This window comes from Amblyomma americanum, chromosome 3 (genome assembly GCF_052857255.1).
Source record: "Amblyomma americanum isolate KBUSLIRL-KWMA chromosome 3, ASM5285725v1, whole genome shotgun sequence".
In the NCBI taxonomy this organism is placed as follows: domain Eukaryota; kingdom Metazoa; phylum Arthropoda; class Arachnida; order Ixodida; family Ixodidae; genus Amblyomma; species Amblyomma americanum.
Window position 1 is genome coordinate 217,200,626 of NC_135499.1, and position 14,953 is coordinate 217,215,578.

The 14,953-nt window shown below is 42.5% G+C and overlaps 1 protein-coding gene across 1 annotated transcript in view; it reads right to left on the reverse strand.

Annotated features, from left to right (window-relative positions):
• The window catches only part of Tango6 (transport and golgi organization 6), a 28,578-nt gene continuing 13,625 nt past the window's right edge, over window positions 1-14,953 (reverse strand). Inside the window, exons 10-17 of the mRNA XM_077659966.1 lie at window positions 13,379-13,567; window positions 10,762-10,873; window positions 5,915-6,109; window positions 5,710-5,826; window positions 4,777-5,476; window positions 1,634-1,785; window positions 1,438-1,548; window positions 1-261 (exon numbers count right to left, since the gene is read on the reverse strand). Coding sequence (XP_077516092.1) covers window positions 64-261; window positions 1,438-1,548; window positions 1,634-1,785; window positions 4,777-5,476; window positions 5,710-5,826; window positions 5,915-6,109; window positions 10,762-10,873; window positions 13,379-13,567 — 1,774 coding nt within the window. The 3' untranslated portion in view covers window positions 1-63. The remainder of the gene's footprint in view (window positions 262-1,437; window positions 1,549-1,633; window positions 1,786-4,776; window positions 5,477-5,709; window positions 5,827-5,914; window positions 6,110-10,761; window positions 10,874-13,378; window positions 13,568-14,953) is intronic.

The window sequence follows — 14,953 nt, forward strand, 5'->3', positions numbered from 1 at the left end:
TTGAGAGAGTTCTTTTCATGTTCTGGAGAAGAGTGAAAGGCTTGGGATTTTATTAGCACAAAGTTAGCTTCCACTAGCATTGTACAAGTCCAGTATTTGTATACGCTTTTCCATGCGAGGCTGCGATCGCAAAAGTTCTTGAGTTGCAGCACTTAACTCCTCTATAGCCACCTGTGCCTGTATTTTTGTCACACTATCAGATGTAGTTGCGTACAGGTGCTTCAGCTCACGGTAGATGACTTTCACTTCATGGGGCATCACCTGCAAGGCACAGTACATGGAACGTATAACTGCTGGTGGGTGAAGACTTGCCATGCAACAAGCACACAACTGTGGCACTGAATTTCTTCCAGCAAAAATTTTATGAACAAGTTACAATGAGGTCTTTGCAAAATAATATCCTGTTTACCCAAACATCACGCAACCCTGATTGAAATGTGAAGGTCGACTTAGCAGGTGCAAAACAGGAAAAAAAGGTACGATACGAATGTAATACGAGGAACGAAACCACAGTGTACTGTAAGTTCCGTAGCAGTTTATTAACAAAAGCACCGCAAAAAATGGCTTTGCTGTGGCTTGACTTATAGGAAGGCACGGTCAGCTTTGCTACGATGGTTAGCTTTGCGCGGCAGCACGCGAGTTCTACATTGCTGAAAAGCGTCAGGTACCAGATATGGACACCGAGAAAAGTAGCGACCGTGCCTTTTCATGTGTAGTGGCATTGACAAGATGGCCAAGCTTTCCGTGCACTCTAAGCAGATACTGCCATTAACATGTGACTTCAGCAACGCTATGGATATTGAGGGTGTTTAGGGCCTTTATGCCTTGCATGTTCTTTGTGCTTTCCTAGGGAATGAGCCTATGAATTATTTGCACTTGATATGCAAGTGCACAGCCTCCGGTGACCGAGTGTTTTAAATGATCTGCCGTATAATGGATGCAGACCAGTTAAAGAGAGGACAACAGAGCAAGTATCAAGAACCATTGTGGCTACTAATTCACTGCACCATTTAAAAAAAAGAATCTATATTAGAGAACACATTTTTGTAAGCTTGCTGTTACTAAACATTGCTCCTCAGACATCAGAGACACCACTCCTCAGGATATACACCATGAAAGTTGAGCAGGGGAGTGCACTTCATCCAAAAGAGAGTTGAATATAGTTTAGACTTCTGCAAAGCAACAGCCGCAAGCAAGCTGGCATTCCTGTAATCCAATTGTTGCCATTTCCTACGTGGACGCATGTCAAGAGGAACAGCAAGGCACAAGCTGACAGCTTTTTACTCCTGTGGTGTCTTCACAGCACCGTCTGGCTTCTTAAACATAGTACAATAAGTTTCATCTGCCAGTGGGCAGGTTTGCTTCAGCTATGGCTGTAGAATACTGTCACTGCTCAGAGAGCAGCAATATGAAAAGTAATGCATTACAGGCACTCACTTTAAATATCTTTTGGCCCATGCCTTTAATAATACAGCCTAGAGCCAGCACAGCTGCATGGCAGACCAAGTCAGCAGGATCTCGGATCAGACCACGAAGACAGGCAAGGATCTAAGGGGGAAAAGAAAAGTAGCAGCTTCAAAACAAAAGAAGCAAATGAGCCTCAGGGAGGAAAATGTATAACAGCAGTGTTCACCTCTTGCGTGATTGGTATGAACGAATAACCCAGTTTTCCACACAACTCGCCCAGATTAGACACAGCTGAGGACCGAATCACTGGGTCAGAGTGCTTGGCAGCACACAAGAAGCTATTCACCAGCAGGTTTCTGTACTTTGGAGCCATGTCACCTGCCCATCGGAGAGAAACAAAATGGAACATGTCAAGAAAACAAACCATTCATATATTTACAGCAGCAAGACTTAAATGTGCACAAGAGACTCTGTCACTTAACATATATAAATACACAATATCAGAGGACTAAAATTTGTAGCTTGTGAGCAGTACGTCTGGCAAATTACGTGCTCTAAATTAAAGCAGTATAGACACCAAGTTTTCCGGCTGCTTCTTTCTTTCTTTGCCGATAATGGTGTGTAAGGCCTTAGGTACAACAGAACAGGAGAAGATATGTTAGCAGCCTTTGAATCATTTATTGCAGTGCTGTTTTTTTTTTTTAACCCTAAAAATTCAATTTCTGAGTGTTCTGACGTAAAAGTGTAGCTCACAAGTCACGTGTGCTGACGAAACAGAGGTGCTTTCTCAGCTCCATTGTCTGCTGCAAGCACACATTGACTTCTAGTTCCTATGTTATTGACAGCAGTTAATGGAGCGCTGAATAAGTCACTGTTCTGCAAGTGCACGTGGTTTGTGGCAGTTCTGCGTACTGACCTTTCACATCACAGCTTGCAAAAATGCAAAAACCAGAATCAAGCCTCTAGGAAAAACAAGTGCTGCAATAAATTATTTAAAGCATTCTGGGGCATATCTCCTCCAGTCTCTTCATTCCCGAGACCCTGTGCACTGTTATCACCAAAAGGCATAACTTAAAAATTTGGTGTCCATAATATTTAAAATTTTGTGACCATACCAAAAGTCACAAAGTATGGCAACCCATGTTGATGTGAAATATACAGCAACTATAGACCTTTCCAATCTGGGCATTGCCGTATTGCTTACTGGACTGCTTTTTGCACCTGGTGCTATCAATCACTCCCTGGGTGTCGCCCGTTCAGTGAACAATAGTTCACTAAAGTAACCCAGAACTTTCCTGTATGGTGCGCCTCACAGACTACCACAGTGTTCCTTTGGCAAGTAAAAACCCATCAACCATTTGGTGGGTCTCAAAGCAGAAAAGTGTCAAAGGAATGTGCCAATACACACACCAAGCAGCTTTTGCATTCAACATGCAATCAAAGAGGGCACATGAGCAGCAACAAGAAACAGCACTCCCAAATGTAGCTCCTCTCGATGGGCATTTTCAACATAAGATTGAATAATACAAATCCTGGCTTTGGCACATTGCGACTTCAGAAGTGGCAGACGTCATGCTAGATTCGGCAACAAAGGGAAAATGCAGATGACCACTGACTCGAACTAAAACTGTTTCGTACCTTAGAAAAGATACTCTCAGAGATTTTTCAGCTTCTCTGAAGATAAAAGTAAGGCACGGATTATTTCCACTGTAAATTAAAGAACCACTTCTCCTGTGTTGATGACACAACTGACAATCACCACTGCCAACATTCCAATTTCAAACATGCAGTTAGGCATTCTGGGGTAGCTATTCATTGAAACTATTCAAGGCCTTGTGTGCTGCTTCTACAGTATACTCCCATTAAGACGAATTCTCGGATAAGATGAACAATTGAGACCATTTGGTTGGTTTCCCATAGGACTCAATGTAAAAAAATCCGCTCAAGATGAACTGTTTCGCATGTCCTTTAGTTAAGATAAAACTTTTTTAGCAACCACAACCACTATGACCAGAAATAAGCACCCAAGAGCGCAGGCGCGGAACTAAGCACAGAAAGAACTACATAAAATGCTTCTACGCAGAAAAGAGCATCCCATCAAGATGGCTTCTGCATGTGTGTGTAGTGATTTTACACACTTCTGCACAAAGCTGCAGGGAAGCTGTCTTGAAAGAGTGCGCTTTCTTGGGGGAAAGCTCTCTTGCCGATGCGGAAATGGAAGGGCACCATAGGGCCCCGGCGGCGCAGATATCTGCCACAGTCAGATCTTGGCATCGTACGCGCATTTGCGTGCTGTGCACTGCTTCCCACAGACTAAAAGGCGCGTATGCTCAAAGTGCACCTGCTCGTTGACTTGGGCTCAAATTCTCTGGGACCGCATTTTCAACATACGCGGCATCCCAAAACGCGTTATCGCAGGGTTATCGCACAGATGAGTAGATATCGGCACCGCGCACATTCTCTGCAGCGTACGGAAAGGCTCATGGTGTGCCTGCTATTGGAGTTGGTAACAGCTATGCTGCAGAAGGAGTGAGGTAAGAAAGAGATGCGAGCACAGCAAGCTACTCTTCTGGGCACCTTCGAATTGCTCGGAGCAGGATGGAAAGCAAAAATCAGAAGAAAAAAATACAAATAGCAGACACTGGGGGATACAGTAAGAAAAAGAAAGTAAAAAAATAAATAAATAAACCTAGACCAATGCCATTTTCAAGTAGTAGAACATAAGCTTGTTTCATGCTCTGCCTTCAGCTCACTTCATGCATGCTCTGCCTTCAGCTCACTTCATGCATAGTGCAATAAATGCTCTATTTGTGATTATCCTCTCTCTGAGAGGATATTATATTAGTTATTTTCATGTAATGTATGTTTGGAAAACCTAGCATGCTCACACACCTTTTTTAGCGGCACTTCTGTTAAGACAAATTTTCTGGTCCCTTCAAGTTCATCTCAAAGGGAGTGTACTGTATTTAGACACGGACTTCGCAGTCAAGCCGTTCGAAGTAGGTGAAACGAACAGTATCGGCCATGTGTATTAATGTGACCACTACAAGACTTGGATAGATCGCTCACAAAAAAACCGTCATAATTATTCACCATTACATGGCAAACTAGTCGATTCCCCAAACAGCAAACTTAACTGTAGTAAAAATACACATGCAGAAGTGGCCACATGTGCTAATATTTTGTGGGCACATGCAATTCTTGCTACTGCATGCGTGCTGTTCCTTTGTTCTTTAGTAAAGCGACCAACAAGCCAATAGTCTTCACACTGCTAGGCAAACATACCATTTTGCAGCACTATCCCTTGAGTATTAGCTGGGATATGTTTGCTAGTTAACGAAATACAAGGTTCGATACAAAACCACTCACCAAAGTTTTTCGTCACTCGCAACAGAACTTCTCCAAGGTTGAGGCGTGCTTCCACAGACAGCTTCTCAAGGGACAGCTGCTCAGCCAACCATGGAAGCAGGTGATCCGAATCCCTGTCCACAAGTACAGCCAAAGCCTGGATGGCACTCAGGTAGACGTATGAGTCTTCATCCTGAATGGCCGAGTGACATGCTTCAAGCAACTGGTCTCGGTGCTGCCATACTTCTGCACTGCTTTCTAGAAGCATGCGGCGCAGCTGAATAAATGCGTGGCCCCGAATGGGCACCATTGTGTCATGCAGTTCACACCACAGCTGTTCAAACGTTGTACATCCGGGTGATGGTGGCACTCCTGATGACTCTGCTGGCACCTGCGTGCTTTCTACTTCCTGCTGCTGTTCCAAAGTCTGCAAAGGTCGTGTGCCATGGCAGTCGCTGACAGACAAAATGTTGAACCCTGCTGCAATGGCAGACAGCTTTTTCTGATGTGCCATCTCTCCACTATCCGCCCTAGGTGGAGCACGCCCTGAAGCAATGCTTGTGGAACGAGACATCTGTGGTGTTGCCACAACCCCTTGGCTTGCGAATGAGATCTGCAAATGGTGTGCCATGTTTTTTATCTCAGGGTTGCTGTGTCTGGCTGCCAAGGTCATCAAGCACTGGTTGCATTGTTGCCATAGTTCTTCGTTCTTTGCAGCAGCCTAGAAAAAAGGGAATTGCAGTTGGTAATAAAAGAATTTTACTAAACCCTCACTTTCATGCCATCTATAGCCTCATAATGTTTCTCAAAAACACCTCTTATTGCCACACCTTTCAGTTAGGACTTGAACATTAACAAGCACCGCATATTTGAAATCAAAGTGCAAAATTCCTCTTCCACAGTGTTTTATATACCAAGATTTAGTGCTAAAGATATTTATGAGCATGTACACACCATATCTTCGCCAGAGATCAGAAGGCCCAGAAGTGTAAGACAGAACAGAGTGGATTGCAAAGCCAGGCTGCTCCCTTCCGAGGTTTCAGACAGCTGGGAGACTCGGTTTAATGTTTCCTGTAACACCAGAAAAGGACAATTCACTTTATCAGCATGACCATTTTTGCTTTAATAATGAAATAGCGACATCAGGCAGCAGACTTACCACCACAAATTCTAAGAGTGCAACCTTGTTTTGCAAAAGAGCTTCAGATATTAAATCAGCAAAACTTTCCACAAGATGTAACAGCAGGAGATTGTCCTTGACTTCTTGCGAGCTGAGTTCACTCGCAGAAGTAGGTTGTAGCGCTGTGCCAGTGGACTCCTTCGACACAAGTTCTCCAACAGCTCCAGTCAGTTTCTGCAACAGAATACACTTCAGGATGGCGCCCAACATTTCATAAAACGAACTAGACACTCCTTAGCACCAGGTTTTGATTGGTGAAGAACAAAGCCATGCTAAATAAGCGCCTGCAAGCAGTGTTATATAAACAGCAGGCCAGAAGCATGGCAACAAAACTTGTTGCCATGCTCTTGCCATGCCATGACCAATAATCCTGGACAGTGTTCCTTTTTCAGCGTAGACAATGAGGACTTATATTATTCCATGACACACGAACATCTTATGAGAAGTGTTCAAGGGTGCATATTGAGTGACAATGATGAAGTTGCATTCATGTCTACGTGTAGTGTTTCGGTTGAGTCTTTCTAGAAATTTCGTCTTTTTATCTCGCCTCAACCGTCATAGGATGGTATATACCGGTGTACGCATTGGTTCCTGTGCTGCCCCCATCCTTAGTAGCATTTCTCTTGCAAAAGTGGATAATCTATAGAACGGAACACAGGGGGGGCTCAGCTTAAAAATATGTAGGTATGTGGACGACCACCTCATGTGTTTTTGTGGTTCTAGCCTCAGTCGCAGTGTAGTACACGTCTTGAAGTTGTTCAAGGAAAGCAGTACTGGTCTTATTTTCACAGCAGAAGTCCCCAAAAACGGGGCTCTTCAGTTTTTATACTTACTGCTATCTGTCCACCCCAGTCACGTACGTTGGTCATACCATCCCAGGTCCAAAAAACCACTACTTGATTACTCGTCTGGTCACTCCAAGGTCATCAAGAACAGCATAGCAACTTCGTGTATTAAAGCTGCAATCACTAAATCCTGTTTTCACTCATTACAAGGGAGCGTTCTTGTGCAGGTAGACAGGCTTAGGGGCACGGGGTACCCAAAAGATGTGATTATACAGGCTTGCAGCAAGCTGCTCAAGTGTGTGAAGGCTGTATCCGGGCCAAAAAACTTGGCAAGGGAATGACAATGGATTGGAATTATTCCTTATGTATACAGAATGTCAAATGGGTTAAAAAATGCCGCAGGGCAGTACGATGTTCCAGTAGTTTTCTCTGCTCCTGTAAAGTTAGCCAAAATATGCACTAAGGTGCGGAGCCAGCAGGATGATGGAAGAAAAAATGGGTGCAGTATTAATCACAGAGCCCCGTTCACCACTTGCTGTGTGGGGTGGTTTACAAGTTGCGTTATCTTGTGGGGGCACGTACATCGGGCAAACAGGCCGATGTATAAACGAGAGATTGGGGGAACACAACAGTCTGCTAGACGGGGACTCTCTTAACAATCTGCCAAAACACTGCTACACATGCGAGACCAATGATGCCAAGAAAAAGAAAAAACGCACTCCTTTGTTGCAAAAGTGACGGTTCTTTTCCGGCACCGAGAACAATTAGTCCGGGAATTGATAGAAGCTTTCCACAAGCGAATGTGCCAGGGAATTTGCATCAGTTCACCTTCTATGATGCTGACTGATAAGGAATTCCATTTTTTAGCATCCTCTTTGGGCTATCAGGGAAGTATCTGAGCTGTGTTTCCTGGTTTCTGCTCTTAGGTGAATTTTTTCTGGTGACAATTGGTGCCTTGACGATTCACCATTTTTACCGTTTTCTATTTATACCCGTACATTCAGGAATAAATGTTCAGTTGAGAGTGTAGCACTCGTCCTTGTTTCTTCGTTCCGTTTTCGTCTTTACGCATTTTTTCCACCATGCACCTAAACCAACTCGCCCAACTTTATGCTCTAACCAAAACTTCAGTGGGGCAGGACATGATGAAAGCTCTCATAATTACATTACTACAATGAACTTTCCACACAGCTTGTGTTTTCAGAACGATAACTCATGCCATAAAAATGCAACTGGCCCTATATACCCACTATTAAAAGAAATGTGGTAACTATGCACATAGTAACACACAGAAAAACTGTTAGTGAAGAAAATTTGTCTGCTCTAAAAATATAAATACTGCAGTTACCACATCAAACTTGAAAAAACAAACTGGCAATTTTCCTTTTATTCCAGCTAAATTACTGCTGCATATCTCGCCTTATTCTGTGAATTTCAATTGTTACATGCACACAAAACGACTGAATCCAGCACAACAATGAGGCTGTAACAGTCAAATCAATTGTATGCCATTATTAAAAACAATAAGCACTCAGCACCCTATTTATTACTTGGAAAGCTAAAAGGCCACAATAAGAGCACCCACAAGATAATGATTTTTCAGCGAATACTTGTGCTTGCACTCTTCGCTGATCTGATCAGCCTGGAAATTCTGACACTTGCCAGGACCAGGAACTCATACGTGATTTAAACCCATCCCGATATTACCCCATAAGCACACAACTCATCCCTTGGAGAACTACGTTCATGACGATCTGTGGTTGCTGTCAGTTGATTGCCAACTCTAATGCATTGTACTTAGAACGTACTCAAGGGCCACGCGAACGAAAGTAAGAAAATTCTGAGGGCACTGGCAAAAGTCTGGCGAAAATATGTATTATCATGGCAGCCGCATTGGTTCGCCGCCACCGTGTTTAGTCATTGTATCCCTTTTTTCCCTTAGTTAATCACATTTACTCTGATTACATCCTCTTCTCACCCCAATCGCACATCTTGGCTTTTCATACAACCTTTGTCAGCAAATTTCCGAGACTGAGTCCATTATAAAATGCGTTTAAAAATTGAAATCATTTTGCAGCACCCCTTCAAAATAGTCTCCCTTGCAGTCTATACACAGCTTCCAACGCTTCTTGAGGTCTCGGAAACAGTTGGAAAACGCTCCTTTGGTAGGGCTATCAGCTCCATTGTCGTGGCATCTTGAGTGGCCTCCACGCTCCCCATCCAACAACCTTTTAGGGCTCTCTTCACACGAGGAAACAGAAAAAAATCGCATGGGGAGAGGTCAGGTGAGTATGGTGGATGGGGAAGTACAGAAATACTGTGCTTGGCGAGAAATATTGTCATGCTGAGAGCAGTGTGCAGCCTAGCGTTATTGTGGAGAAGGCTGCATTGTCCAGATGCCTGTAAGTCAGGGCGACTGCGTCGCAGTGCATCACGCATGTGTTGGAGCACGCGGATATAAAACTCCTGATTCACCATTTGCCCTTGTGGGACGAACTCGTGGTGTATGACACCTCTAGCATCCAAAAAAACTATCAGCATCGTCATTGTTTTGGTCTTCTGTCGTCGCACCATTCTCGACGCCGGAGAGCTTGCGGACCGCTATTCGGCGCTCTGTCTTTTTGTTTGAGGATCGTATTGAAAACACCATGTTTCGTCTTCAGCAATGATGCTGTCGACGAATGCAGCATCCTTCTCTGCCTTGGAGAGCAAATCAGTGCTCACTCATGCCCGCGTGTTCTTCTGGTCCTGTGTGAGATAGTGCGGCACAAGTCTGGCATTCAGCTTTCGTTTCCCTAAGTTCTCACGCAAAATTTGGTGGCATGTTGTCTTACTAATGTCGACAGCATCTGACAGCATGCGGACTGCAATGGTGTGGTGTTGCTGTACGATTTCCCTCATCCAAGCCACATTGTTCTCATTCCGTGAGGTTGAAGGGCGCTCCTGCCTTGTGTCGACTTCCACTGACGTTCTCCCCGAAACGAACCTCTTGTGCCACCTGAAAACTCGCGCCCGCGATAATGCCTTGTTGCCGTAAGCATCACAAAAGAGCTCATATGTCTGTGTGGCTGTCTTGCCAAGCTTCACACAGCATTTTATGTTTATACGCTGTTCGAGGTGGATGTCCATCTCTTCACATTCATTCACAGTAGAATGCACAGACGACTAGCAACAATGCATATTTTTACATGTAGTGCCATCTGGCGGCTGCCAAATCAATTAACATAAATAGCTCAGTTTAGCCCAAAAAGATGGCGCTACACATACGCACCAACATTTGTTTTGGAGAATCATTTTTAGAGAAGAATATAAATCAGTCTCGAAACTTTATGGACAAAGGTTGTATATGGCGGCATTGCTGCTTTCCCGCCAACCTACTATATTCCCGTCAGCCTATTCGGCTGTCCAGCGACTTTTGCTTCTAATTAAATAACTAATTACTCTATGTCAATCAAACTTTTTGCTCGATTAATTATCACTCATCAACTGCATTTCAATCCATTTCAAACTTTATTTCCGCTCCTTTGCCTATTTTCCCACTTTTTTGCCGTCCACAGTTGTTTTCCCGTCCACTCACTATATCGACATCCGTGCTATTTCGATGGTTTTTCGACATTTTTGGCTCTAATTAATTAACTAATCATTCTATCGACACCAAATTTCGTCGCTCATCACCCTCACATCATCCTCTATCTATTACAATCCTTCGTTTGATCCTAACTCTTCCTCTTCTGAGAACGACACAGCGGCTGCCGACACGTTTTGTGGACACGCACTCACTGACGTAGCCAAGTAATGCTTTCGCAATTTAAAAAAGAAAGCATCACTTTAAAAGCAAGCACTAACTAAAAAATGAGTTAAAGCCACAGTCAATCAATGAACCTTATTCATTTTGAATGGCACAAGAGTTCACCTCAATACCCAGCTCTACAAAAAATAAAAAGAGGTTACCTGCAATTATTTAATGGTTTAATAAAAGTTTTCAAAAAGTTTTCACTGCCCAAATTTCTAAATGCCATACATCAATGAAAAGGAGCTCACTTTCAGAAGAGAAACAAAAAATCTGGTGCACGGTTCCTTCAAATTGCCATGATGAAACACAGATGCTGTAGCCAGGAAAGCTTGATCTGACCGCGTCAGCCACTCTTCATCGCTGCAGCAAGAAAGGAGCTATTACCATGCTACCAGAAAACACAACATGATTAATGGTTCTTCAGAAAACACTACCAAATGCATTAAACGAACAAGTAAGTATCAAGGAAGTATCACAAACTTATTACCGCCATGAACTGGACACAACGATAAGCTTTCCTATAAGATTAAACGTGTCGCGCCAAGCATGCACTATCGCGCTCAATATGAGCTGCAATGCATGTGTGTGGCCGGAGCACATTTTACAAAGCAGTGTGAGCCCAGTGGTACTAAATTGACGCATTTAGCCATCGATGCAAGGAACAAAGTGCAGTGATGATTGTGCTAGCTGGGTACTTTGTGTGAAGGCACCCTGATTTACTATAAAGCGAAAACTTCAGTTGGCTCACTTTGGACGCGTCGCAAGCCATGTTGAGCGTGACAGTACAATCGATGATAGTTTGGTTTCGTGGTTTTATGGAGGTTTAACATCCCAAAGCGACTCAGGCTATAAGGGATGCCATAGTGAAGGGCTCCAGAAATTTCGACCACCTGGGGTTCTTTAACGTGCTCTGACATCGCACAGTACACGGGCCTCTAGAATTTCACCTCCACTGAAATTCGACCACCGTGGCTGAGATCGAACCCGCGTCTTTCAGGACAGCAGCCAAGCACCATAACCACTGAGCCACCGTGGAGGCCTATCGATGATAGCAGTACATACGTTTGACCTCTACTATTTCTATCTCGTTGAGAATCTTTGGCTGTACAAAAGATGAAGTTATGCTGTACAGTCAAGTCAAGTCAAATTTATTTTCTCTCCTAGATGAAGAAAAGAAGAGAAGAGAGCAAGAAAAGGCACTAACACATAGCACTGCACATAGGAAAATAAACAAAAAATTTAGCAACCACTTCTGCCTTCTGTGTTGTGTTGAAATATTCTTTTAGTTGCAGTGTACAAAATGGATTATCCAAAAGAACTTCAGAAAAAGAATGTCAATGAAAACAACTTTGCTATAAGCCCCAACCAAATCAGCAGCTTCAATCAATACAGGAAAAAAGAAAAATACCACAATCGGACAATGCAATCACTGAACAGAAAAGATAATATAGCACAAAACAGAAAACTAGGGGCACGAAAAGAAAAATTACGTTAGGCTGAATTCATTTATAAAAGATTCCTCGGAAATAAGGAGAAAAAGCAAAATTTTAACAAAAACTCGAATAAGCATGTATCTTTTCACCATATTCTCACGTCTTTTATTTCAGAAATTAAGAGACTTTAGGAACCTAACCTGCCATGTCAGTGTGCATGAAGCATTTTCGTGGCTTTATTTCTCATTTCCTGTTTAAGGGGAACACCATTCTTTGGGACCAAAAAATAAACCAAAAATCAATTTTCTAGAAATGGCACTTTAGGAATCTACAGCTACTACATATGCTACAACTCTGCCAATTTTTTTCCTTTTGGAAATCAGTATTTTGACCATATGAAAAGTTTGGACACCTGGCTGTCTTCGCATGTCAATATCTCTGCATCTAGGATAGAAATGCCAATCTGTTTGCTAAGGGAAGCTAAAGGTGTAGTGTTCGCAATAATCGAAGCACAATCGTTCAATCGTGCCTCAAAAATTTATTATTTGGCAAAGCTTATCAATGCATGATATTCACACCTTGAATGTTGCTATTTGAAGTGCTGTAAAATTACTAATAAGGGTAAAGTGAAAAAATAAATTTGTTTGCTGCATTCTTTCCTAGCCATGCATTAAAAATTTTTTCATTCAGCAATTTTTTTTTGCACCGATGTACTAATAGTCAGTGACTAACTAAAATATTTGCCTGAGGAACTAACTTGTAAAAAAAAACCATTTCAGATCTGAAATCAGCATAAGAAACTCAGCAAGGTGTTGCAGTTTCATTAAAATTAGATTACAAATAAATAAAATAAGTCTAAGACCAATGTTCTCCTTTAAATAACCATGCAACCCTATAATTGTGCAAGCAGGAAGCTGCCGTTACATCATTTTTTACAAATGGATTGGCATAGATGACATCACAAAGTCGGTTTTGCATCGACAAGAACAAGGGTAAAAGAATACAACTGTTTACCTACAATACCTGCACCGTTCAGTCACATAATAACACAGTAACTGGGACAAAGCATAACAAAATTTTGAGCAAATATTTGCTCTAAAAATGTGCGGCTGAAGGCAGCAGGTATCATAAGTAAACAATGGTACTCTTTTAAACTTGTTCTTTCGTGAAAAATCACTCCAGCAACAGCACAATGCAACCGAATACACTAGTTTTGTCTAGCCTTGTGCACCTATTTTTGTTTTAAAAACGAAAAGTTACCAACTTGTGACATCATTGATACCAAGGAAACTTAATGGCTCTTGAACAGCAAATGCAAACAGCTTTAACTGCAAACCAAACATTTTTCCACATTAAAACTTAAATGCCACGGCTTGAAGACACAAGTTTTAAAGAATGGTATCAAAGATGTGTTTGAAAGAAGTGCGTTTACCTCAGTGGTAATGATCGCCGGACAGCTTCAATACCTCCACAGCTTCCCAGAACAAAGGTAATATCATCACGTGGTGTTGCAAGAGGAATGTAACAATCAGTCTTGAATAGGCACCAATGTAACAGCTCTATGGCAGATCCTGCTGGTTGGCTGTGGTAAACTGCACTCAAAATTTCTTCGCAAGGTTTCCTAAAAGGGGCCCAATGAGGAACCATGTTTACACACAACCATAAAAATATAAAATAAGCAAGACATTCACAAACTATCAATGATTAACAAAAAGTGTGGTGTACACAGACTACTAAGTACAACAGACTCGCTGCAATTACTTTAACTGATCTGGTAAAACATAGTGATGCTTTGCAAAACATGCAAAAATTATCTTGCACGAAGGGAAGTTCCTAATTTGCATTGTTCACATTTTTTCCATTTTTTTCCCCATGTCTGAAACATGTCACGGTATCTGCCAAAATAAATTTATATTTTAAGAACAATGCACAGTTAATAAAGCACCACTATAATCACATCTAACAGGCTCCTGAAAGAGGCTTTGAACCTGATGATTAAACATATTCGATGGGTAATGACAATGTCCTTATTACTTCCAGCAAATAATGCTCCGTTACACACCACCGGCACCGCTTGAAAAGTGGCAACGAAAACTGGACACTCTCCACTAGGCCTCAGATGTGCACAGCTGGAGCAATGCTGAGGTTTTATTAGGCAGTGCAGCCAACAGAGGTATGGTTCAGGCCCCTAACTTTTTGCAGCAGAAAATTTTTAATTCTGCAAATTGAGAGCAAAGAATCAGTGAAATCCACCGGAGACATCAAATAATGCTTCAGAATGCACCTCGCATCAAATATGAAAGTAAGGTTTGAATATAGTGTGAATTCTTTCTTTTTTTTCCAAGCTTTTCAGTGTAGGAGAGCGAGTTGACGGGCTAGTTGGTATTGCATGGTGTAGGAACAGCACTAAGAACAGTGTAGCTAATACAACCTTCAACAAAAGACTTGAGAGCCGCTAGCAGAAGGCAGCTTTTTAATGACATTTGGGCAAAGCATGCGGAATGCAAGTGCAAAGGAGAGGGTGGCGATGGAAAGGAGGCGGTGTGGGTCGCTGTGAAAGAGAAAGCTGAAAGAGTTGAGCGCAGATGGGAAAGCAAATAAGGAAAAATGAGTGCAGGACTAGGCAGCAAGAAACATCTAGTAGTGGCGGCACAGCGGTGATGGCGGCTGCTGCTGCGTGGGAGGCTGTATGCATTAAAGTATCGGAGGCTTGGCTTCGCTCGACTGGGGCGTGCCCATATGAAACGTTGTCTGTTAAATAATGTCGACGTAGTATTCACCACTTCCGTATTTTATTGTGCTGTCTACGTTTTCTTGGGAGGTCTCCTGGCTAGATTAGCCGGGACTGCTTGAGATTGCATTAATAATTGTAATTACATTTCTTTTAAAATTCTCCCCAGTTCTCTAACCTCCACTCTCAGTCATTTTTTTCACTATATCATCGTTTCTACCTACGATCATAACAACCGCATAAAAATATATAATGTGGCATGCTAACACATAATTG